This window comes from Excalfactoria chinensis, chromosome 3 (genome assembly GCF_039878825.1).
Source record: "Excalfactoria chinensis isolate bCotChi1 chromosome 3, bCotChi1.hap2, whole genome shotgun sequence".
Classification (NCBI taxonomy): domain Eukaryota; kingdom Metazoa; phylum Chordata; class Aves; order Galliformes; family Phasianidae; genus Excalfactoria; species Excalfactoria chinensis.
The window spans coordinates 78,070,726-78,097,257 of NC_092827.1; the positions used below are offsets into that span (position 1 = coordinate 78,070,726).

The 26,532-nt window shown below is 42.1% G+C and overlaps 1 protein-coding gene and 1 long non-coding RNA gene across 4 annotated transcripts in view; one reads left to right on the forward strand and one right to left on the reverse strand.

Moving 5' to 3' along the window:
• Positions 1–9,392: 9,392 nt before the first annotated feature.
• The window catches only part of MOCS1 (molybdenum cofactor synthesis 1), a 33,154-nt gene continuing 16,014 nt past the window's right edge, over positions 9,393–26,532 (reverse strand). Inside the window, exons 5-11 of one of the 3 annotated variants that reach the window (XM_072333109.1) lie at positions 22,967–23,028; positions 21,848–21,959; positions 21,408–21,520; positions 20,604–20,714; positions 18,152–18,272; positions 16,640–16,687; positions 9,393–12,565 (exon numbers count right to left, since the gene is read on the reverse strand). In XM_072333109.1, the coding sequence (XP_072189210.1) occupies positions 11,694–12,565; positions 16,640–16,687; positions 18,152–18,272; positions 20,604–20,714; positions 21,408–21,520; positions 21,848–21,959; positions 22,967–23,028 (1,439 nt within the window). In that variant the 3' untranslated portion in view covers positions 9,393–11,693. Of the gene's footprint in view, positions 12,566–16,624; positions 16,688–18,151; positions 18,273–20,603; positions 20,715–21,407; positions 21,521–21,847; positions 21,960–22,966; positions 23,029–26,532 lie in introns of all 3 variants that reach the window. The other 2 variants (XM_072333111.1, XM_072333110.1) reach the window with 2 other exon arrangements.
• On the forward strand, positions 15,321–24,995 carry LOC140250407 (uncharacterized). The gene is made up of 3 exons (XR_011903160.1): positions 15,321–15,752; positions 24,114–24,182; positions 24,285–24,995. It is a non-coding gene; the product is annotated as an uncharacterized lncRNA (long non-coding RNA).

The following is a 26,532-nucleotide window of genomic DNA, read 5'->3' on the forward strand; positions in this document are numbered from 1 at the left end:
AAGTGGGACTCTGAGTGCTGTGTGGGAAGACTAGTTCTGTATGCGTTAAATAAAGGGCTTTCAGTTTCTCTGTCTTTTGGTCTGTTGATTCAGACTTGGTTGATCTTGGCTACAAGATTCTTGTTTTACAGATGCAGGGGAGGAATGTTTCTGAAATCCATGCAGATGGAAGTGGCAGAGGGAAGATGACAGTACAGGGGCCTACCTGCCTCTTCTCTAGCAGCTGGGTTTCAGTAGGGTAGAGCAAAGCCTTTGTTTTTCCTCGTGTTGGAGGTCAAGCCCAGCAGCATTTGAATTCTGGCTGCTCTGAACAAACAAAGAGGTATCCTGCTCAAATTATGTGAAGATCTTTTTTTTCTTCTGTATTTTGACTGGTGTTGGAGCATGCAGTGAGGAGCTGCTGTTCTGCCCACCAGGGTGGCTTTCGTATAGAAACCTCCTTTAATCTTGCCACCTGGCTTCTTGTTGTGGCTATAGACTGCTGCTCATCGTCACCGCTGCATAAGAGCAAGGTAAGTGCCTTCTGGCTTCTTTTCTGAGCAATAATAGTTTCGGGGTTTCGCTGTCCTGAATCAGTAGCGGTGAGGAGGAGGGTAAGGGGAACTTCTCTGTTGTGCTGGCTAACTCTGAAGATCTACTATTCATTGGTTTCTCCTTTCTTTAACCTTTGGCTTCTGTTTAAACAAAGATTATTTTTATCTCAGCTGTGGCAGATATGGAATCTTCTGGGGAAAATCTTCTTGGCCTTTTGGGAACTGCATTCTGTTACCTGGTAACAAAATAATAAAATACTTTTGCCCCCTTCAACCCACTCTGAAGTCCAGCATTTGGATTTCAAGGTCATTGTGCTATATTTTGTTTATTCATTTAATGTTTGTTTATTCATTTAATGTTTCTTTAGCTAAGGGGCTTCTTGCTGTTGTCTCTGAGACATAGTTGTTGCTTATCTCTACTTTGGTCAGGCTTCCAGCAGGAGTGTCTTCCTTTATTATTGTTTTTTTATTGTTTATTATTGTATTTTTCCTGTCCCCGTTGGTCTCGGTGCAGATTGGTTAGAAGAAATGAGGGCAGTGCTGCTTGTAGACCTATGTATACCTGCTAGAATTTCTTGAGGAAGGTGGGGTGTGGTGCTCTGCTTTTTGGAACCTCAAACTTGCAGACTGAATTTTTGTATAAGATAGTAGTGTAAAGACTAATTAAGAAGGCTAAATGTCTTATTCAAACGTGCCTTGATGAGGGAAAGAAACAGAGGAGGAATAAAACAGGGTAAGATGTCTGTTTGGCATACCTGGTTTTTATCTTGATGTTTTCAGGCAAGAAGGAAAAAGGTATAAAATATATAATGAAATGCATATCAAGGTTGATTAAAATAGCAGGGAGACTGACCAAAGTTTAGTGTGAGTTTAGTTTGATTTCAAACACCAAACTTTGGGTCAAGCCTATGAAAAGTCACCTTGAGTATTCACTGTTATTTTAAAGCAGGGTGCTGAGTATGTCTTGTCTGAAGCTCATTCTTCCTCTTCCTTGTGTCAGCTTCTTGCCTGGAAGGGTGGGACAAGCATGTCTGATGTGTCCTCCTGGACTGCGCATGGTGGGCTGAGTGTCTCCTGAATTCACTTGGGATCAGTCTGACTGCCCTGTACCTCAGAGGCATTTGACTTTCTTGAGGTATCCACAGAGCACCTGGGTGAAGGTCCCCAAGGATCTCCTTGCAGTGCTGCCATTATGCACAATATCAGCTCTGATGCTGGAAAAGTGCTTGGCAAGTTGGCCTCTCAGAACTGCTGTTGCCTTCCTTGCGGGTCAATGTTTAACAGGGAGATAGAGCTAAAATACTCACCCCCACCCCCAAGTGATTCTTTTTCTGTATGTTTCAGAGAATGTGGTTTTATTTATTTTTATTTTTACTGTTATAAATCAAAAAGGTCCTGATCTTCTATCAGTGCAGAATTCAGGCTTCAAAAATGATCCAGTAATATAGAAATACCAATCATCCTCCCAGTGCTTCTTTGAAAGGAAAACGCCTCTTAGAAAGAAAACACAACTAGGATTCTTCTAAAGGGTACATTTTTGCTTTTTTAAGGACAAATATTTGTCCTCTCCTCCCACAGCTGAGCTCCCCTCTTTATTCCTATACTTAATTAATGAAGATCTTCCTAGTTCAAAAGAAAAAACTTTCTAGCCATGATCAAAGCACAAAAAATGACATAATGTGGTGAGGAGTTCCATCTCACTTACTGCCTCTCCCTGGGGTCTCCCACATTGTGTGGTCACTGAGGGTGAGGAGGAGGTGCCAGACTACCCCTCCATGCCTGCTCTCAGTGCTCTTGCACCAGGGCAGCTGTACGTCTCTGCATGACCAGAGCATACAAAGGAGGGCTAAAAAGATGGGAATGGTCTGGAGGGCAAGATGGATGAGAAGCAGCTGAAGTCCTTGCTTTGTTCCTCCTAGAGCAGAGGAGGCAGAGGGAAGGCCTCATGGTGGCCTACAGCTTCCTCACCTCAGGAGGATTCTTGTCCTTTCACTGTGGCATCCTTGGTATGAATCTTGGCATGCACAATGTTACTCTTTTAAAATAGTGGGAACAGAATATCTTCCCTTCTTCTGGTCCCTAGAATGAAAACTTTTCCTTAAATACAGAGAAGGCCATTTCTGCAGCTGGAGAGCTGAAGGTGCCCTTGGAGCCAGCACGGACACACAGCCTTTCACTGCAGACGCAGCTCCAGAGCTGAAGCAATATAAAACTGGGACCCGAACTAGCCGTAGCCTTTGGGATGCTGATTGTCTGCCAGCTCCCGGAGTGTTAGTGCTGGGCTGCAAAAGCAAGCAATGCCTTGGACTTACACCAGGGTCAAAGTGGGAGACTCCAGCTTGTCCCATATCTGAGATGTTGTCCTTGTGAGACAGCTGCCAATTGCTGATCTGTTCCTAATTAATCTTCTCCCAGAGCGATGCTGACCACCGCATCCCAAACCCAAAGCAGGATTGGAGGAGGAAGGGGCTAAATCAGATACTGAAGCAATTTCACTCTCTAATTTTTAACCCAATCTGGCATCCTACTCCAGACAGGAAGGCAGCAGGAGTTTGGATAGGGATCAGTAGTCCTGACAGTGTGTTACAGAGCAGAACCAGTATAATTATGGGCAAATGGACATAGTCACAGAAATAGCTGAGCTCTGATGAGGGGCAGGCTCTTTCCTGAGAACTTCTTGCAGGAATGATGACCAACTCTCTTTCCTCTTTCTTGTGCCAGCACTTTCCATCAGCTCTGTGAGGAACTTTACCCTCACTGAATACTTCTGCCTTTTGTACTCAATGAAATGAGAACTGAGGTGTCACCAGTGCAAGTGGATTTTTCTCCTTCCGAGGCAGGGAAGTGACATTTACATAAAGCAACTGGGACAAGCTGAGGGGCAAAAGCCACATCTGCTAAGAGTAACTTTGCTAATTTGATGGCAAATGTTACCTTCTTCAGATGCATGTCAGAGATGAAGAGTGCTCAGGCCTGCAGATCTGTTTCCAGGTGCTCACTGCCAAGTGTACAGAGCAATGGGAAGGTTAGATTGGCATTCCCATCTGCAAACAATGATTTGAATGACTTAGCAAGCATGACAATGTTGGTCTGTCCCAATGCTCTGTGGTCATGTCCTCCTGTATCACAATTCAGGCCTGTAGTGGAAGAGCTGTGCTCTCCTTCCTGCCTTGGTCATAAGTGTTGTGTGATGCCAAGGGCTATCTGTCTGCACCCAGCTGAGGAGCAGAGCCTGTACCCAGGGCAGGACATGGTGCTAAGACCAAGGGGGTGCTGGTTTGTGCACCTGGGGATCAGGGGCTCTATGAGCATTTCGAGCATCATATTGATTCCATTGCTGATCTGGGTCAGATTTCTCTCACTCTATGTGAGCTCTATGGTACAGAGCAGTGAGATGTGAGGCCAAACATTGCCATCCTCCCCATGGCCCTCATTGATCTGCCTTTGCCATCCCCAGCAGCATTGCTTCCCCAGTGCCTTGGAAATGCTCCTGCCCCCGACAGGCACAGGGGCCTCAACCAGAGACTGGCCTGTCTTTTGGAGAGCTTCAGCCGTGTGTGTGTGGAGACATCTTGTCTGAGGGATGAGGCTAAATGTAGGCCCCTGTAAAACCCCTGAACAGCAGCTCCACCACCAGCTGCTCCAACAGGCTGATGTACTTGTTTCCCATTTGAGCTCCTTGCTGATGTAGACGTGGCCTCTGTGCACGTGTTTCAGGAGGGAAACAGGTGCCAAAAGCGTGTCAGCAGGGGAAATTCTTACTGGTGCCAGGCAAGGGTGGAGGAACACCGGAGTTCTTCCATTCTATAAATGGTTTTGGTGAAAACAGATTTCTTAACTTAGGTTACAGCAGTGAGGGCTGGGTGAGCTTTGTGAAGAGGGAACTACCAGAGACACGTGAGCTGGAGGAAGATCTTGGTTAGATTAGATATAAGACAAGGACCAGGAATGCAGCCTGTCCATGCTAAGCGTGAAAAGGCCACAGTCTGACTTGTGTCAGATATATCTGGTGGGATGTCCTTTCTCCAGCAGCAGAGCGAGAGCATTCCTGGAGCTTTGGAGAATCAGGTGCTCTTAGTAAGGCCTCATCCCATATGGTAGGACACAGTAGCATCCCTGCTCTCATTTGAAGTGACCCACATCCTAGGGAGCTGCCTCTCTTTTGGCTTAGGGCACAGGGAGAACTTGTCAGGCTCTGAAGCAGCTCAATGGGTCCAGGGAGGCCCTGGGATGTGGGGAGCCATGCTCCTGCTGCTGGTGAAGCATAGGAGTGCTTGCTTGCTCCTTGTACAGTCAGCTGGGTTTAATTTTAGAAACACAGTACTATCTTGGGGCATCTTTTTCCATGGAATGCAAGTCTTTAAGTAAATAAATAACAGCTTTGTCAAGGTGGAATGACAGCCCATAACCACACTGCAAAACACACACCAAGTGAGCAGAGCCCTGCTCCTCTTGCATGTGGAACTACTTTGTACAGACACAGTGGCTGCTCTGCCCCTCTCTCCTCCTTCGACCCCCTTCTGTGCTGGCAATATGCATTGATTAAAATGAAATAAAAACACCTTGAAATATCAGCCTTGGAGAAGTGGAAATGGAAACCCCTCCAGCTGTTGGGGTCCAGCTGGAGTTCTCTGGCAGAGGTTTGCAAAAGCTATGGTTTACCAGTGATCAGCTAAGTGTTACTGCTGATGCCTTAGCTGTGTCTGGGACATCCCATAAGGATGTGCTCTGACACATCCTCAGTGAGGATGACAGTGGACTATAAAGATGAATGCAAGAAACTTGTGTTTAAATACCCCTCCCAGTCTGGCTGGCCAAGATCCTTCAGCACACAGTGGTGTTGCTTATGGCTTAGTGTCCTGGGTGTGTCTGTCAAAGCTGGTTCACTGGCTGGAAAATCCTGTTAAAGTTATTTTACCAGAGCAAAAGCCCATTTGCACCGCTCAGATCCAGCAGCTCTGAGATGCCTGCATGGCTTCTGTTGCATAAGCTCTTGGTTAGCCCTGTGTCTCTGAATCAGCAAGGTGAGCTCTTCTCAGGCTTCCAGTCCAAGCAAGATCTTACTGTGATGGTGTTCCTCTGGTGGATCTGATATCTACAATAGGGAACAAATGATGTCAAAATTATCCAGACTGCTGTCTGCTTGCTTTGCTGGGAGCACAGCAGATTTCTGCTGGGACAGTACAGCAGCTGAGAGGACAGGATGCTGTGCTTTTAAGGAAATGAGGTCAGAAGTTCCCATCTTGGGTGCAGTAGGAATTGGCAGAGGCCAACAGAGTGTCTCCTCAAAGCATGAGTGGATAGACTGTGCCTAATTGCAGAGGTGTGAGTGAACTCTGGCAGCAACCTTTGTAGCAATTGGGTTTGAAATCTGTGTCTGTGGCTTGGAAAAAGTATCATGTAGCATCCTCATGTCATGTGCTGACAGGATGCTTGAAGAGGCTTTGTTCTGGTCTTCCCATGTCTTGTGCTTTGTCCCACAGCCCTCAGCAGGGACTGAATTTCTGGGCAGAATTGGAATAGGTTTTGTGTGCCTCTTTGAGTTTAGTACTTAAATTTGCTGCAAGGCCTGGGGATTGCTGGCTGCCCCTTGGGCTGGCTGGTGGCTTCCCTTCCCCAAGCACTGCCGGAGCAGGGAGGATTTTCCACAGACGTGGTACTGCCTGCTCCTCCTCAAACTGTCTGCTTGAGCCATCTCCTCTCCTCCTTGGCCTCAGCTTGAGGCTTTCACTGGTATCACTCATTTGGAGGGATTTTTTTCACCCTTAATTCTAGTGAAGGCTATTTCCTGAGGGGCCAGGCGAGCTCTGCCCATGTTCCCTGTAAGCCATGGATCACAGCAGCCCTGGCAGCAACTTCTGTTTCCACTGAACCCAATTAAGATCCAGTCTTGGCAGGATGGAACCTTTGGAACTGCCAGCTGCAATAGGAGAGATGAGGCTTTGAGGGCAGCAAAAACGGCACCCTCCCCTCTGCTCTGTTTATTTCTTGGATTTGGGCTGAGGATGGCCCCAGGAGCTGATCTGCAGAAGCCAAGTGAGCCACACAGAGCTGAAACATTCCCATTCAGCATCTAGCCTGGGGTGGGGAAGCTCAGTTCTCCATAGTGCAAAGGCTGTGGGTGGCAGCTGGGAGGTGGCTTCAGGGGAGGGAGGACACAGCCCCACATGCTGCCTGGGATAGCAGTAATTTCAGCTCATCTGGAACTTTGCACACGGGGAGACATGATTGATGAAATGACCCTATTAGTTAATCAGGGTGTTCCGTAAGGACTTAGAAAGTGGCGGAAGGAGTCAGGTCTGTGCAAATGAAACCCTTCTCCCTGGCTCCCAGGAGCAGAAACTGCCCGACGGCTTCTTGCCCAGTGTGAGGCCATGCAGTGCTGCTGCTGCTGCTGGAGCTATGCCACAACTTGCACCAGCTGGTAACTGGCCCAGGACACAGCTAATGGAGCAGCTGTGTATTTACCAGCATATGTTTTTTCCAAGCATAATATTAACACAACATTACAGTTGCCTGACCCTCTGTTGTCTCTCCCTCTTCCTCCCTTGCCTCCTGTCACTCCTGTGCACCTTGCAGCCAAGCTGCCCTTGACGTTGGAACCAGAAACTTTGCTTTTGCTGGCCTTGCATCCTTTCAGCTATGTACCCTGGAAGTATCATGGGTATAGAGGAAAGCATTTCTGTTGCATTTGTTTTTAAGGCTAAGTCTATGCAGAAAGAGCTTAGTAGGAGTGTAGAGGTTTTCTGGTTTTGAGCAGGCTCTTCAGAATCCAGATGATGGTCCAGCTATTGCAGTCAGGCTGTGATTGTGAAGCTGAGCAATGCCTGGGCTGTCACGCAGCTCTGCTCAAAGCAAGTTGTAGCAGCATCTTGGGGCATCTGGCCCTTAAACTTGCACTTAACCATACTTAACCTCTGCTATTCTGGGAGCTTTCTCCTCATCAAAGGAGCGAATAGGATGAGCTCAAAAATAGAGGTGCTAAACTGAAGGCTTTCTAAACACGGCACTGGTAGCATGGAAGGTGAAGCTAGCTGGATTTGTGCCTCAGCTATTGCTGTCTAACTTGTGGTGACCAAAATGAAAATCTGCTCTTATTATGACGGGGTGCACTGGGTTCACCCAGAGCCCTTCAGGCCTGGCTTGTGAGGAAGGCTTCAGCCACTCCACCCTGTGCCTTTCCAGGGAGTGTGCCAGGCACGTCACGGGGTTTGCCATCATCATAGCTTTTATAGTGCTCCTCAGTTCACTCGATTTTGAGATCTACATTGAGGCTTTGTCCTGAAGTGTCCCAAAAAAGCTTAGTCAGCCCACTGCACCCAGCAACTCCCATTTTCACATTTGCTGAAAAGCAAAGCTGCTCTTGGAATAAGGCTGTCAAAAATGGAGGGAGGTAAACCATGTTTTCATTGAACTAATTAGCAGTCCTGTGTCCTGGCCAAAGCACACACTACATTACAGCCATTTCTAAGCTGTTACATGCTTGCCTTACTGTTGCTGAGCCAGCCAGGAGCTGCCAGCTATGGGCCAAGGAGGGGTGGGACAGAGGGCCAGATTCTGTTCACTCAGATCCCACGTAAAGCTGAGTAACCTCAGTGACTTAGGAAGAATTTCTGCAGGTCACCACTGGCTTAGAATGGCTAAAATTTTCTTCCCATTTTTAGTGCTCAGCTGTTGTTGCTTTTAGGGTCTGGTTTTACGCGATCCTCGTGCTGAAAGAGATCCCTATTTTACTTAGGGCCTAGCCTTTGCTGGCTTCTCCTTTAGTACTTTGCATCCAATTTTATTTTTTCCAGGGCAGGCTAAGGGTGGGGTGACAGGCCTCAGGATGTGGCCAGGAAGGAAAGAAGCTTGCCTGCCACAAAAGACACAGGCTGGATTGGCAGGGAAGAGACAATAAAACACAGATGGGAAATTAGCTGGGACAAACGAGTTTCCAGGAGAGGATAAAAGATGTGCTGTAAGGGCAAGCAACACTTGCTTTGGGTTCCAGTTGCATCTGGCACACACAGTGTTAGTGGCACATGGTATCTTCTGGAAAGACGTGGTAGGCTCATTGCTTTACTGCATTTTAAACTGTCAAAAATCTAGGACCTTTTTCCTAATCTGGAATCAGAAAGTGGATGTAAAGCAGATGTATACTGTGCTGTAGTCCCAGGGTAAGCAGCATTCTGAGGCTGTGCCAGGTGGGAGACCTTCCAGCAGTACAGCCACAGTCTCAGCCCTCTTGCACAGTGCCTGCTGTTGGCTTCCTATGGGGCTGCACTGAGTAGCAAGTTACAGCAAACTGCTCCACTGATGCTACTTCCTACTGGCCTTCCAGATAGCAAACAAGGTGAGATCTCTCCTGGCAGCTCAGCTGGATCAGGAAGAGAACCCCTCTTACAACTTTCACTGTTCAGGAGGGGTGGACTAGTGTACAGGCAGTTCCATGGGCATTTATTTCAGTGTGTGGCCACTTTAGGCTAAGGAGAATGGGTGAAGTGCTCCTTCCTTACATGACTGCAGCACAGAACAGTGCTAAGTTATTCGCATCCACTGATGTGTAATCAGGGAAGTGGGAGACAGCAGGATTAAAGATAAAATGATAAATTATACTGCCAAGCCTACAAGATCGTTCTATTTAAATAGAGCCAGATGGAGCTGAGTTTCACTCAACAACATAAAAAGGAATAGTAGCTTCCTTGCAGTAATGTTATCCTGACTGATCTCCTCAGAATTGCTGACTAATCACGGTAACTTTCAAAGTCTGTCATGTTGCTCATCCTGAGTTGACCACTTATAGAAGCTGAGGACTGAAAAAACAAGCATTCATTTCAATAAGTGAATGGGAAAAAAATGTATTCAAAACAACGTGAAACAATTAATTACAACGAGCATTTATTAAAAACAGTGGACAAAAAAAAGCAAGCCTTCAGAAAGTATTCATCACGTTATACCATTGCCCACCCAGCACCGCTGAAACATACCAACTCATTTCTCTTGCAGAATGTTCTGTTGAAGTATGTGTTTCATCATTTATAAATGTGCATAGTTTTGAGACTTGACAATAGAACAACATGAGCATAAAATGGCACCAAAGTACATTTGCCCAAAGCCTCTAGTCACTCTCAACCCAAGAAAGTATGTAGTGAGATGTGCGTTAAGTGGTACGATGTGCGTGGCAATCGTGCGTGCGCTCTGCAGTCCCTGCTATGATCTTAAGCCTTCTCTGAGCTTTACAGCATGACAGCAAACTTCTCAGAAGCCAAAGAATCATATGCCCCAAAGCATCGCTTTATTACTACTGTGTACGTCTAGGTTCCTTTAATTTTTCAAGACTGGGTGAAGGCAGGGAGGGCAGCTTGTGCTGCACATGGTGCTAGCAGGGGGGATGAAGTTAACTGCTTGTCTAAGTCAGCTAACTTACTTAGGTTACAGGCATGCTGCTTTTTCCAGGGGATTTGTTTCTGTGCTGAGCTAGGGGAGATGATGTACACAGCATTTCCATAGGTGAATGTGGTCTCTCGTGGTTGCAGGGTCAGCTGGAATTCTTAGTGCCTATCTGAGGAAGGTGCTTGAGTGACATAATTCACTGTCATCCCCTGTACAATTAAGTTAACTTACTATAGACTTACAAGCAGTTTAGTGATATTAATGGAATCAGGAGTATAACAGTGAATACAGGCCTACAAATGTTTACAGTGTTGAGCATCTCTGTTATTAAGCTATGCAGACTCCCTCTGCTTTTCTGCGTTTCTTTTTTTATGTGTGCCTGACCTCAATGACAATGAAAAAAAAAAAAAAAGAATCTAATTAACCTGCAATGGGAAAAGTGCTTTCATGTTAAATACTGTATGAGATTCGTAATGTAGAAGCAAATACATCTTTAGTATCTCCTACTGACTCCTCATATTAGACCTGTGCTTACTTTAAAGGAGGAGGATGTGCATGACTGTGCTGTGTGCTTTACAGATGTTCACAGTTTAACCTTATTCCATGAGAAGCAATGGCTTGCAAAGTTTAAGACAATTCTTCCAGTAGCCTCCTTAACTTAAAGCTGTCTTCAACTCTCTGTGCGTATTGAGAGGCAGCACCCTGAACCATATGGAGCTTCACATTAGGCACAAGTACTAGGAAACAAGTAAACCAAAGTTGAAAACACCATCTTCAGAGCATATAAATTAATGTTTAAAAGGGATCCACTCGAATGGAAATGCTGATTAATTTCTTTTTAGGAAAGTCAATTAGAAAAGCTATTCAGAGCTACATGACAATCCACTTCTGGCAACTTGCATGGGATCTCTTAAATGCTTGAAGGGAGAGCTGAAACCTACTTCCATGCGTGGCACAACTAAACCCTTAATGCGGACATGCATCCAAACAGTGCCTCAATGGATTTGAGTGCCAAGGTCAAAATGCTGGAACATGCTTCTAAAATCATAAAAGTTGCCTTTCAGATCAGCAAAATAATTCTTCCAACACCAGAAATCCAATGTTCTACACCACATTTCACAGTGTTTAAGGTAGAGAGAGCTGGGCAGCTTCAATCTCCTTTTGTTTTGAAATGGAGAGGTGGATATTTCCCACTGCAGTAGCACTGAAAAGGGACAGGAGCTGCCCCTCTGTCCCTGACTGTTCCACAGCTATAATCTCTGTTGAACGATAAATTCTCAGAGCTGTTTTCTTCTCCCTGTCACCATCTAAACTCATCTGAGGGGATGGGGGCACAGACAGACAGAAGCAGTTCTGAAATCCTAATCCTTGACTTAAGGATAGTTGCCAAATAACAGTACTTTCAACACTTGTTTCATTTCCAGAGCTCGCAGTTGCATGGTGTGATGACAGCAGCTGTGAATATTTCACAGCAAGAAGAAAAAGAAACCTTCTGTACTATAACTAGGAATCTTTGCTCAACCTCGTGGTGAGGACACTAAAATGAAACTACTGGCTGAGCAGAGAAGTCTGTCCTTTAAAAAACCCATTTACTCAGCAGCTGGCTAAGTGGCTCCTCTTTTCATTCAGAAATAAAGTGACAGGGTAAGGCAAAATGAGAGTGGGATAGCACGCCTACTGAGGTCTACAAGCTTACTGCTGCTGAGCGAATGCTGTTCTGTAAGAGGCTGTGTTCTAGCAGTGCTTCTCTAGAGGGCCAGAAGTGTCTGGATATGACACAGACTCTTAACTTCTAGAGAAGTCTCCTCTCTGCCCACCTATCTTACTAAGCAACTTCACCTCCTCGATGACAATGTCATGAGTGACTGCTTTGCACATGTCATACACAGTCAAGGCAGCCAAGCTGGCAGCTGTTAGAGCTTCCATCTCTACACCTGTCTTCCCCCAGGTCTGGCAGGAGCAGCGAATCACCACTGCACATCTGGCCTCATCCAGGCTCAGGGACACCTCAACGTGGCTAAGAGGGATGTTGTGACACAAAGGGATCAACTGGCTGGTCAGTTTAGCTCCCTGAATTCCTGCAATCTGTGCTACTGCCAGCACATCCCCTTTCTTCATTTGGTTTTGCCTCACCATCCCAAATGCCTTCTCACCCAGGCGAACAATAGCGACAGCAACAGCACTTCTTCTGGAATCTGGTTTCCCTCCAACATCCACCATTGTGGCCCGTCCTTCCTCATCTGTGTGAGTCAAGTTATCAGAGGCACGACGGATCTTGGTGCAAGATTCCAAATTCCTGTTAGAGAATTCAGATCCCGGACTTGCCTCTTTGGACTGACAGTCCATAGAAACTTGGCCAACTGGAGAAGCCTCAAGGCACTTTGTGTCAGATATGGAGCTCAAGTCCTTTTGGAAGACACAGAAGCCTCTCAGCTGGGTTTGTAGGATTCCTGTCCTTAGGTACCAGTGTTGCTCTTGGTGAAATTTTGGCAGGATAAGCTGTTTTGTAAGTTTATTTCGTAGTAATGCTTTTCCCATTTGCTTGGATAAACTTGCTCTCAAAGTTAGCCAATGGCTAAATGCGTGGCCCCACAGTTTTGAATATGGGGCATTCTGTAGGGCATCTTGGCATAGAGGGAATGACATCAATGTAGGCTCTGAAAAAGAAAAGAAAATAACATGAGGGTTTGTCACACTAACCGGAAAGCTACGCTAAGTCTGCAGTAGCTGAAAACACTCTTGGAGCCTTGCTTGGGACCTTCCGTATTACAAAAAACTTTAGAAACCCGCAAACATCCCCTTTTCTCTTTAAGCTTTGTCTTCTCACTCATCCACACAACAGCATTTGCTGACTTGTTATTCTGAACTTTGGGACTTAAAACACTTATTTAGAAGTCTCTGACAAGAGAAAACAACTCCACTATTAAAAAGTATCAATGCTTACTGAGAAATAGCAGCCAAGGAAGCTTACAAGAACAGCATGCTGAAAGATGAGCAAGTCACAGCATCGCAGCACCCATCTGAGACTCTCCCAGAGTCTTCTTTGAAAGCCTGGCAAGGTAAGTAAAAATTCTTGCACTTGGATTCTCAGCTCTTCTTTTCCAAACACCTTCTCCTAGTGTGGGCAGCTACACTTTTCCTGCTTTCATCCCCTGCAGAAAAGGGTCAGGCCAGCACCTAAGGACAGCTAGGACCAGAAGCACTACCTGCAATTGCACTGTCTACAGCATGCAGGGCAGCTCTGTGATGGGAACCTTCCATATTACTGCCAGCTCTAACCACATTAATGACAGCTGAAGTTTAAACACTGGAAAAATCACACTCCTCTCACAGACATATTTTAAATCTACTAAGAGCTACGTTCCAAGTTGAGCTGGCATAGCTCCCAGCCCTCCTGCCCCTTTCACATTTAATCCCTTGGTTTTGGCATATGCAGAGGGATTAATGCCAAGGTGTCAAGACAGAAGGAGTCTTTTTCACATACAAGATTTGTATTGTAAGTCAGTGCAGAGAAAATTGTATAGACATAAGCGGCTAAGCCTTACTTTAATAAACTCACTGATAACCAGTCTTCTCCTAGAGCTCCTGTTCTCTTTGCTCTACTTTGTGAGAAACATGGAGCACCTTACTGAGTTACCTTTACTGCCCAGATATACAGACATTGCCTTGAGCTGTCCACATTACAATTACAGGATGGATAATGCTCTAGCTGTGTTCCTCATCTTTTTATTAGTCTTCCTTGTTAGTCCCAGCTTCTGCTGTAACAAGAGACTGGTGTATTTAACAGCTTTCTCATCTCATCCTCCAACTGTTGCTTGGAAAGTGCCCGTTACTGAAGTTTAATCAATCACAGATATATATACTTTTTAAAATATAATCCCAATAATACTCTAAATTCAAGCAAAAACCCTTTCAGATCCACAAGTGATGGCTTATCCACCAAAATTACGATTCTTACAATTTTAATGGTGATGTCTTTAACCTTAGAGGAATGGGTTTAAGTAAACATAACTGTTTTTGAATATAACAATGCTCTGCTTTAGAAGAGCACAGAAAATTATGCTTAATAATGCTTTCTTTCCCGTTCTTCTTAGCCCCTGCTATATAATGTGAATGTGCCTCCAAAAATGCAGACTCTAATTATTCTTCTGGTTCCCTTGATTAACTTTGAATTTAAAGCTAATCCCCTGCAGTGGCTTGACTTCAAGAGAACCTGGACTGCAAAGGGAGACAAGTGTAAAGGCAGGTAAGCACAATTTTGTGGCAGCAGGGAGAAAAGGGAAGAAGTAGTGTTAGTTCAAGTAAAGTGGGAAATAAAAATATAGCAATAGACAGCAATGCATGCAAATATCTTTGTTTTGCCTTTGTTCAGTCATCTATGTTCATGCATTGCTCATACAAATACAAAAAATGGATAATGGTTTTCTATAGCACTATGCATTATACAATGGAACCCATGTGACAAACTATTTCTCTTTTTGACCCTACTAATACACCTGAAAGTTAAGTGAGTTAGCTTCCAGCAAGCACAGTGATGAGGGAAAAGAAAGAAGCTAGGAGACACATCAAAGCAAGAACTCCTCTCCACTAGTGAAATGAACCTGCCAAAAGGAGTGTTTTAGTGAGGGGAATAGCATACAAACCATATTACAGCAAAGACTCAGACAATTACAGTGCAGAGGAGAAGCCAGGTTTGTCGTACTAGGGCTAGCAAAACCACACAGCATTCATTGAATTAAATCTAGTCATTCAAAATGCAATTCTCCATGTGCCAACAGTGAGACTCTTTCCACTCATCACTAGTTATGGACCCTGTACCACTGATGAAGATACTGACATCAGTTACTGTCAAAGGAAGATGGAACAGCTTGGGGATGACCTGGACAGGCTCTCTGTCTCTTTTTACTGTATGTCGGACAGCGTGAGAGTATTTTTCAAAAGGAATTAAGATAGATCTGATCTCTACATACCTAAATATTACTATGAATGATAACTTTGGAGTGAGGATATTTTCCAAAGCATTTTGTGAAATTATTTAGCTCTCATCCCACTGTAGGAAGTTTTGTATTTTCCATCATCTTTAAATAAAAAACTGTTTTAATCCCGTAACAAGTGTGTGCGCACTTCAGGCAATAGTTCCTCTTTCCCCTTTGACTGGAACACAATGAGACAGTAGCCAAACAGAAAAGAGTAAAAGCAAACTTAGCTAGTTAGTTTTGCACCACCAAAGCAATTCACTTTAAAACTCAACATGGAAAAAGATGGTCTAGCAGGGGAAAAATATTCCTAGTGAAAACAGCAACAGACTTCTGAAGAATGCATTTCTCAACAAAGGCAACAGCAGTAAAATCACTAGGGTCTTGCTTCAAAATACAGCTGTTACTGCATCACTTGTAGCAGTCTGCAAGTAAATGCATGTTACCCTTCCCTGCAATGGAATTTGCTTTAAAAGTTGTGTTTAAACTGCACAGCATTAGTGGGGGATTGAGAGTTACTGATCCACTCTCTTCCATCCCACTACAATTTTTCCCCTGACTGATAAAGACACAATAGAACAACGTCCAACCAGCACTGCAGTGCTAACTCTCACAACCACTTAGTCTTTTGAAGAAGACAGGTGTAAGGGAACTATTATATCACAGCCTGAGCTGATGACTGAGCATCTTGTGAAGAGGGTGGTTGGCCCACATGGCACAGGTGAAAGCAATTCACCCTTTCTGCCCATGTGCACCCCTCCCCCTCCCCAGGCTCATTTAAGGGCCAGCCTCCAAAGACAGAACATCTCTTGTATGGAGACTGCTTCCTGAGAAGGAATGTTTTCTAGCCACTTTCTTTGCTACTTGGGTAAGTCAACTTTTTCTTCTATGTTATTATTGATACTGTTCACGATGCTTTGTCTGGTATTGCAATGAGCTTATCAGAAGCTGTCTCACTGCTTCCAAAGACCAGCGAGTATTCCCAAAGACTGCAGTACTACAAAACAAGGAAGGTTGGCATGGAAGAGGAAGTACCACACAGAAGGGTACATGAAAAGTCTGTCAGAGAATCCTTACAGTGCTTTATCTTTCATGGGCAGAGCTTCAAAAAGAATGGGAAGTTAGCAAATGTTATTTCCAACAGACAAATAAAAACAAAAGCTCTTATCCATAGGACTGGTGAGACAACAGATACTGCAGTTTAAATGTTTATGCCCTAAGACTTTGCAACGTTAAGAAGGTATTTCCAAATAATGAAAATGTAAGTTCCAGATTCCTAAGCAAAGAGTTAGAGAGCTGAGAAGCCTTGCATGTGTTATGCTATTGCTTTTATATAGTGTAACCAATGGAGAATGTCTTACCTCAGGGATAAAAATAAGTGAGTCCTGAATCCTTTATGTTTCTACTGCCATTTAGTAATCTTCATAGAACTCATTCCTAAACAGCCTGATTAATTAGCATACTGTTGTTAGGGATGAAGAAAGCAGACTGGTAAGAGGAAGCTAGTGATTCCTTTGGAAAACATAATGATTCTCAAAATTAGAGAAAACAGAAAGAGGATAGGGACATAAAACCTTTCCTTCTTCTGAAATTTGGCTTAAGATACAGTTATGCTTAAAACTAAGAAACCTATTTCTCTATCTAAACCAGAAGTGTACGCATATTCAAAATAAAAGCCCAATCCACTATGTTCCCAAAAAGATATAAACCAAACAAAACCATGGTATGTACATTACGTACTGATTTGTCACCCACCAATCAGGATCATTGGACGGTTTTTCATCTGGGAAATGTTAAACATGCCTAGAAATAAAATAAGGAACACATAAAAATCCTAGCTTTTTAGGTTTTAAGTCATGCATCTGGTTCATATATATTTAGTTCTCTGCTCTTCACAGTGCAACCTGTATGCTAGGAAAACCAAAGCTCAGTAAAGATCAAGAGAGCTGGAGGAAGAGGAGGAATCTAGCATGATATTATAAATAAAATAGCTGCCATAGTCTCCAAGCATCCAACTGCTATATATCTATAAAGCTGTATAGCCTTTTCCCACAAATCCTTTTGTAATCTGAATTACAGTCTAACTAGCACAGAATTAAAACAAGTTAAGACAATCTTATTTCTTAACAATAGCATTTAACTTTAGTTGTAGGGGGAAACTGTTAACAGTGGTCCAGTTCAAAGAAGTCTAATCTTCTAAATCCTCAAGGGTAGTACTGAGATTAACACAAGTCAGAAGAAGAAAGTATCAGGTAAACATTCTTGATGGCAGAAATGCCTTTGCTAGATGGGAAAACACTCACCTCTCTTTCCCAAATCAGAAACTCATAAATGATTAGCCTAAAAGGAAAGGAATGAGTCTTCCCTCCTACCCTTAGGTTTACAAGGCACTATTTTTTCTGGGTCAGAGAAATGCACTTCTACAAGCAAGCCTATAGTCAGAATTACAAGCTTCTTCTTAAATTTGTTTGACTTGTAAGTAAAAAAGAGTAAAGCCAACTGTTATTAAACAGGTAGAACCTGCAAGAGAAAAATAGGGCCAACATAGAGGCAATTATTCCATGCTCATGAAGACTGTTAATATGCAAAAGGTCAGCATTCTCATGTCTGGTTGGATTGCCACAACATGCTGAGACTCAGATGTGACTTAAATACACGCTATGTCAATATAAATTAAAACTAATGCAGCATGCAGATCTAGATATGACTGTATCATCATGAATCTTGCATCATTACCTTATCCAGAGCACTAGACTGGCAACATATTTTGGTGTACTCAAAAAAGACTTGTCACTTCCAGGAACATGTTAATGAAGTAGCTGTTCTAATGGCTCAGCTCAGTTTAGCTTTAGTGCTTAACTTACAGCAAACTAACTTTCCAGGAAAATGGAGACCTGGTGCTACTCCACTGATTTCTGCTTAGCTTTACACTTCGCTGTTGTGATGCTAGCAATGGTACTTGCACCTCTTTAAAGACAAAAGGCATACTGAAAGACTTCTAGACAGTCAGGGTGCCAGATCTTGTGAAGGACTAGGAAACTTTAAACTGGTATTCAAGTTTTGGAGGATCTGCAGGACCAGTAAATGACAAAATTTCTATCCAAAAATGCTCTTATTGGATGGGAATTTTTTTTTCTTTAACTACTGCAGCTTCATTTAGAAACCCTTTTCCTTCCCTTTTTCTGGCAAGTCAACATGTCCCACTGTAACAGAATAACAATGCCTACCCCACTCGCTGCTGTTATTCCTCCAGTACAATAAACATACCAGCATGCTGTTTCTTTTTCCTGCTCACTGCTGCTCCAATGATTCGAACCAATTCTTCCTCTGAGGCACCTGACCGTAAATGATCTCTCAGGGACACTTCTGAACTCCCAAACAGGCACACCTGCAGTCAACCCAAGGAAACAAGAAAGATTAAAGTAGGTGGTCCTCCCATAATAGACAAGGCTTGGGTCAATGATAAGAGATTTCTGTGAAGTGGAATGTCAGCTGCACAGCTGCTGTCTCAAGACAACACCATCTTATTTCATAGACTCCAGCTCTGTCAGTTTCTGAGGGTGACAACATAAAACTGCTGTAATGGCTGCCTTACAAGCCAGACCATGAGCCAAAGCAGCTCTCCATGGTAAGCTTTAAGGAAAAGCTGATTATTTATTGTATTATATAATAATTTATTCATGATATTATTATATAATAATACAATGATTATTTGCAGCTAAGAGCAAATGAATGAGCTGAACCTGTAAAACAAACACTTCACTATAAGTATGACTAAGTGTAACTGCTGCTCAGAAATATAAAATGGTGGTTTAGTAGGCTTCTGGGGATGTAACTCAATTCCAATAGGAAGACTTATACCAGCAAGTCAGCACAATACTTTGTTATCATTGTTAAGTAACACTATTAAGGTATTCTTCCCTTGTGCTAGTCTTGTATTGGAAGAGGATGTATTGGATACATCACAAACATCTTATTAATGAAAGCTAACAACCATACCATGCCCTTTTCTGGATTCAGATGCTGAGTAATTCTGAACACAACATACTGACTCTTACACTAAACCATTAGTCCCTTGGAGGGTTCCATTTTTAATTAGAAAGAGTCACAGTTAAAAAACAGAACAGTATGGATGTGTCTTCCATAGCTTGTAAAATATGACTGCATCAAAACTGTTAGTCATTCTTCTGTACAGAACACTAAACAAGTAGCTATAAATTTTTGTTCAATGATGGGTCGACCAATCAGAATCAATAGATGATATCTTCTAAGAGGTAGAAAGCAAAAAAAGGAAGGGGGGGAAGGGAAAGGGGGCAATATAACTGGAAATTTAAATGGGAATTATGAATCCCTTAACGTCACTCACTCGTTTAAAGAGTCTTTTTGGGTTCTGAGGCAGCCTAGTAATTGCTTTTTGAGCTCACCACAAGGCAACTCAATTTATTTTAAGTGAGACAAAAAAGCTTTTTTCATACATACAATTTATGAACTTTAAGACATAAGCCCTTATGTAAAGTTTGGTTGAAGTGAGCTTGTAAGTTAAAGAACAGAGTTGACAGCAATCTGATACTGATTAGCATAGGTACCTTTTGCAGTCCTGCTGAACAACAAAGGACTGACTTCCTCAAAAAGGAAAACAGGCTCACACCAAACTACTAGAAATAGGTAGTAAACTTTTGTTAGATTTACATCTTTTCCTCCTTTAACTGAGCAGATTCCATGTTGGCAAATTTCCTTCAAACAGCAAATACTATGCAACAGAGCGTTTCTTTAACTATCAATTCTCATAGCTTATAGGATAGCTGCTCTCCTTACCCTCCTTTATCAACTCAGCTCATCATCCTTCTAGCTCTTTTTTTTAGAGCTCTGTTGTTTTCTGTCGTACAGCTAAGTTTCAGTTCTGTCATTACTGCATGCCATCTTTATTGAGTAGCTCTTTGTAAATTCTGAGTAAGGCATTTTGTAGAGGTTTAGCATATTGAAGAAATACAAGGTTGATGGAGTTGATTTGCTTTCTCTCTTCCATACATGTGCGTAGACAGCCTGAGATGCTTACGTAATGTTTTAGCCCACTGGGCCTTCAGGCTACCTTGGTTATCTGACAGTAGACAGCATCACAGCTGTTGTCAATATTAGGTGACAATGTAAGAGTGCCAATTTTTAATTGGAAACTTTAATTTTCCCCTAGAAGCTGCCAGTTTCAACGTGGCAGGAAATAGTTATTTCTCCCCTTTCTGCAGCTGCTGAGCAAATACGCAGACTGTTCTTGAATAAGATTTCCAAGGACATCTTTGGTGAAACAGGACAGGATCCTCGTGGAACACAAAAGCCAAGCCTTAACCACTGCTTAGATATTTTTTTTCCCCCATCTCAATTCAGTGGGAAATCATCTGCTGGTCATATGTTTAAGATGCTCTTAGATCAAAGACTAAAATAAATATTTATATTTATAGGCCCTGAAACTGATGTTTTACAGCTGAAATTAACAATGTTAGCAAAACAGAGAAAACAACAAAGGCGTTATAACATTTCCTTAACAGCCCAAGAAACTTAAATAATACATACAACATACAAAATGAAGGATAGATAATCTAGAAGTTAGCTGATAGTAACTTAGCATCTTTCCATCCTACTTTTCAACCTACCTACTTTTAAGGGAAGTATTTCAATGCCCATTTAGCCTCATAAAAGCAAAGAGAATCATGTTTCCACTACCAACCTTCAGGTTCCCATCTGCTGTTATCCTCAGTCGATTGCAGGATCCACAGAAGTGCTCTGACATGGAGGTGATAAAGCTGATTTGTCCCTGGAAATGTGGCACTTTGTAGCTCTACAGAAATGGAGAGGTGAAAAAAGGAGTCAATATTAAAGGTCTCATTTTAAAACCTCTATGTGCCCAAAGACCAGAAGACACTTTAACAAAGATTTTCTCTGGCTCTAAGGTTACATAAGATAGAAAAGCAAAATCAGCTTTGTCAGGAGTTCCAGCCTATTCTATTCCATTCCTGGAAATGCACAAACTTGTTATATGTTTGCCAGCATGGTTGACTTGCAAGTGATGCTAGTATGAATATTCTTACTCGGAGAGACATGAGATACAGATTCCTGTGGCTTAGAAATTCCCCATGTGACACTGCACACTAAAGCAATGCTATTACTTCAGTGAACAGCTGTTTCACCAAGTTCATTAATGTGCAGTCAGACACACAGGCATAGACTGTGAAAAGCATCAAAATGTGTGAATACAGGATGCAATCCTGTAATTCTTTATATCTCACTAATGCATTTAGTAAACATACTGTGTTTCTGAAGTGGGAAAATTACAACCAGTGTTTTAAATGTGTCAAACCACGTGTGCAGCTTGACTGAAATTCCACAGTTACTACACAGAGCACTTCTTGCTTTTTATTTATTATTATTATTTTATATATAAATGCTGAACTTACCAGACTCAGGGGATGTGGGGTAAAGGGAGGTGATATATATAATACATATGCTATATATATTCTTTGTCTGTCCCTACCTTGGCTGTGCTGGAAGCTTCACAGGGCAATTTCTCTAATTCAGGCCAACGCTGTTTAATTGCATCAAGCATTTCTTTGTAGCTCACCATCTTCTTGAAGTTCCATTTATTGCCTAAAATTCACAAAACCAGCACAACTGTAGATGGTGGATTTTGGTTTTTTAGTTAGGAAAGAACACCCTCTATGTTCCCCATAGATCTTACTTTTCCCTATAGGCGTCTCAGCCCCAACTAATTCTGCTACTAATTTTTCACCAGTGTACCCACAGATGATAGGTAATGTGCAAATGAAATAACATCAGGGAACTTCAAAATTCCCCAGAAGAACTCACCAAAAATTCTGGAGAAAAGCCCAAGGAGTAAATAACCCCAAACCTGATTCAAATATATATTCATAGCACACTATATAGCAGGCAAAATCTCAAAGAAGCAATGGTTACCATCAAAGGGCATGTATTCTATGAACCGCACATCAAGGGGCAGATCCTTTGTGAAATCCACAAAGTTCAGCAGTTCATCCTCATTCAAACCTCTCATCACCACACAGTTTACCTGCAGGAAAAGCAGACACCTAAAATTAGAGAGCAGAGAATGACTTCTTTACCTCTTACACAAGACTCTGTAGTCCTAATATGCTTATAGTAGTCAGAAAGAACAACATATTTTGAAAGAGAATTTGGCAAGACTGAAATGGTATAGCTGATCATTTACATCAAACTTTGGGGTCAAATGGGTGATAGAAAATGGAGTTATGGTATGCTAGTTACCATTCACTATTGCAGTTCCCTAGAATTCTGTTTTGAGTTCAGTTCTCTTTAATCTTTACATAAATGATCTCTGTGCAGGACTCAAAGGTATACTAAGTAAGTCTGCAAATGACTCTAAATTGAGAGGAGCTGTTGATGCAGGACAGTGTTCTCAGACAGAGTGTGTGAATTTTGGCTGGTGTTTTTCAGAGCTTTTTAGCCTAAATCACACTTATTTGACCTTCCAAAACACCAGTGAAACAGAAGGGAACAACTGCTACAGAACTGTAAACTGTAAGCTGAGTTAGGGTGAAATTTCACATTACAGCTAAGTTGATTTACCTGCACCTCCAAAGGAGAACTCCCTTTGCCTATCTCTGACACAGGTCCTCATCAGAGTCTGCTGTGAGCAGATGAAGGAGATAAACCAGAAAGAAGAAGGAAAAAAAAAAAGTCTCTGCAGGGCTTTTTTTTCTGCCTATTAACTCCCTTGGCCAAGTTCATAGCTGGGTCAGACAAGTGCCAACTCAATAAAGGGGGCTGGAGGAGGCGGCAAGTACGAAGCAGGACCACCCAGCAGCCTGCTGCTAGGTGATCAATATGCTCTGTGACAGTGTGAACTGTATTCTGAGGTGCATGAGGAGATATGAGTTTCACCAAATACCTCTTGATGTGATCTTCATACTTACCAAAAATTATCTGGGATGAGGACGAAAAGGGAGAGAATAAATTCCTTAGCGAGTGAGCTGCAATTTTTATCATGAGTTACAGTAAAAGAACAACAGTTAAAGAGTAGATTATCACTCCCTTTACCTTAACAGGACGGTAGCCAAGTTCAGTGGCTTTGTGGATTCCTTCCATTACCTTGTGAAAGCCTAAGATATAGAAAAGATAAATATTTATTCTTCCTGTTTATAAACAGAGCATGGAAGAAGATACAGGACAAAAAGATGACCAAACAACAACAACAAAAAAAACCAACAGCATACAAAACAATCCAATTCAGAAGATATGGCTTAAGTAAGAAGAGGTGCAAGTAAAGAGATTTCAGTTCTATCCCTCCCCTAAAGGCTGCCAGCATTATTGTTGTCAAGTTAGTGAGATACACTTTTTTTAAGTGGTATTTGGGTAGAAACATTCAGACGCTTTTCTGCATCTTTGGACATTCATATAGCATTAACATATGACTCTCCAGTTCTCCATACTTCCACTTTGCTTTGCATTATGTTTGTCTTAAAGGGAGTGGCAAATGTTTGTGAATTGCCTCCAGATGGAATGAAGAAAGAATACGAAATTACCGTTTATTTGATAATAATAGCACATATGTCTCTGCTAAAACAGCAGAATCTCATTGGTCCAAATCTGGTATTTACAGTGTTGCTAAGTGAATTTTAAAAGGATCTTTGCAGTGTCTGTGTGTGTGGGGAAGAGTGGAGTTAGGAACAAACAAATACCCCCCGTTTCTCCCTTGCTACAGACCTAATTGGCTTCCAAAGCTATTAAAGATCAGAAGCAGCAGAATTTTACGCGACTATCACTTTATGACTACTTTGAACTTGTGGATTTAGTGACCACAATGTGGGGGGCACGAGTCAAAGCATTTAGAAAAGCAATCAGTTGTCCTTTGACCCTTAAAACAAATGAAATATGTCAAAAGCTGCACTGACTCCAAGGAATGAAATGCCCAGATTTGCCCTCCCCTTTAGTATTGTCTGTACTTGTCAACAGCTCCCAGACACACATACAGAGTTAATTAAGGGCAAGTACTTTCTCCCTCTACATGTACCTCTTAAATGTGGAAGGAAAAAAAAGGTATGCAATTTTATGATTCCAAAGGCCTTTATGAAAACCTCCTAACCATCTCATTCAAATCACACCTTCTGTCAGCTTTTAAGTTAAGACCTTTCATCATGAGATCACTTTTAGATTTGACATATTACTCTTTCTCTTGTCACACCAGCTGGCAGAGAAACAAGGTGATGGGAGCAAGAATGGGACAAAGTTACAGACCCCTGGGGACGCATTTCTGGTGAGTGGATGTGCACAGCTGCAAATACTGTGTTTGCAAGCATGTCTCTTAAATAGTCTAACGTAGAATAAGCAACCTTCCTCTTTTGCACTCTAAATGCAGGTGACAAGTCACTGTATGAGGCTGAGCAACACCTCCCTAAGCTGTAGTCTTCAACAGCAAATAATTTACATATGCTAGCAAAAGGGCAATATCTTTCTGAAGTTTTGTGCTGACAATCCCTGTGCTGTTCCTACTTATATCTTTCTCTGGGTAATGTCATCAGACTTCTCCCATCTCTGATCTTCTGGAAACTCAGGTTCTCTACTGAAAAGTTTGTAACTTAATTATCTGTAGAAACAAGTAATAGCTTACTTAATATTCTTGCACACTTGACATTGGATGAGCTCTAGATCAGAATAGAAAGGAAGAACAACAAACTTTTACTTAACCATTTCCTGTCTGGTAAGCATATCATCAAGCACAATCACAGGAAAGCAGGAGACGCATAACCAGTATCACTCCTGGCTACAAAAAGAATGTGAAGAGTAAGGAGGGAATAGTAACCTAACTCTTGCAAGCACTTGTTTGAAGTTAGAACCTGTCATTCTTCTCCTTCATCACCTACTTGTTTTGCATGCACCCAGGAAGTTTGCAGGCATGGTGGTAGTTTTTCCTTCCAATTAAGTTTATGAGCTGAATGTGGCAAGCAACATAATGATATGTTGCTGTAAGCAGAACCCAGAGCCTCAAATGGGATCAAAAAGCTCTGCAACAGCTAAGAAAACCTTATGTGCAACTTCAGAAGTGTAGAAATCAAAGTCAACTAAAAGAGACAGGAAGCAATCACAAGCAAACAACAGATAAAAAAGCCAACAAAACTTTATGCGTATAGAGGTATGGAAGAATATTACAGCTTGCAGTACATCTAGATCAAGACTCTAACCAGTTCTACATCTTACCTCCTGCCACTCTGAAACAAGCTATTAAAAATCTACATACCAACAGAAAAAAAAATAGACCACCCCCCCCATTTAGATTAATGACTACTACTAATAGAAACAAGCTCAAAGAGTTTGGGAGCAGGGCAATTGTTCAAAATAAAAACTTATTACATTAAAAAGAATATAACTGTAACTGCATTTCATATTTTCAAGTTAACTGTTTTCTGCTTTTCCTTATGGAAAACTGTTAAGTATCCATTTGTATGCTGTAAGGTACTTACTGAAACTTCCTTTCTAGATCAAAATCCTTGTATGGTAATGGAACTGCACAGAGAACAAAACCAAAATATTTCTGTACACTACAGCAGAAATGAAATGCTATTTTTTCAGGAAATATTGTTAAGAAGTAGATCTCAACATTTTGTTTGACACTTCAGAATTTCAGCCCTTCTCCTTCTCCAGACAATGGAGAAAAAATCCAACATTTTCATCTTTTAAGAAACCACAACTTTAGCCAACTTTAAAGCACAGTTATAGTGTTTGCGAGTAGGATTCTGTAGAGATTCTTCAACACAACCCAAACAATCACACATGGGAGGCATGACACTTCCCAGCATTTTATCCCTGCTGGAACAAAGGCTTCAAGCCAATGTTTAATGATTCAATTACCATAAAATATTATCTCATTTTCAGATGATTTCATTTTCAGATTATTTTCAGATTATTTCATTATCAGATGAAGAAGGTGCAGGCTGTGAAACAGATTGGACAGCTATGTGCAGCACCAAATGTTATTTATTTGTGCACCCCTTGAAACATGGTAGATAGAGAGAAGCACAAATGTTATGGTATTCTAATATGCTTTTACTCATCAGTGGTATCTCTGATATTAACTCAACCATTTGAGATTAAGAGGAGACATAATAATCACCTGCACTGAAGATACAAAATCAAAATCCTAGAATAAGTTTTCAGAGGAGCTGAAAAATTTACTTCAAGTTTCTTGTGCTCCTGGCTAGCTCCAGTTAGATGACACCTTTGCCTTCCACAGAAGTTACCAAATCACAGAAGTCTAAGACCAGGAATCCCTCTCACCTTAACAGAGCTACATCTGGTCACCTCTGGAACTGCCACACGAGACAGGGTAGCACTGTAGGGCAGATGCTTTACTCTCTGCTCATTCCATACTTGGAAATCTTCTATTAAATAAAAAACCCTCAAAAACAATTTTAAAAGTATTTTTACATAATTTCAGCCCTTAACCAAAGGGAAAAAAAACACCACAACAAACCCACAAAAAGAACTCAGCAATGCTGTTTTTAACCTGATTTTGATTTAAAAAAGAAAAAGTATATATGATTTGGAGTTTTTATTCTCCTCTTTAGAAAAGAAAGTCACAGAAGTCTTTCTCTGTTTATTCTCTATGC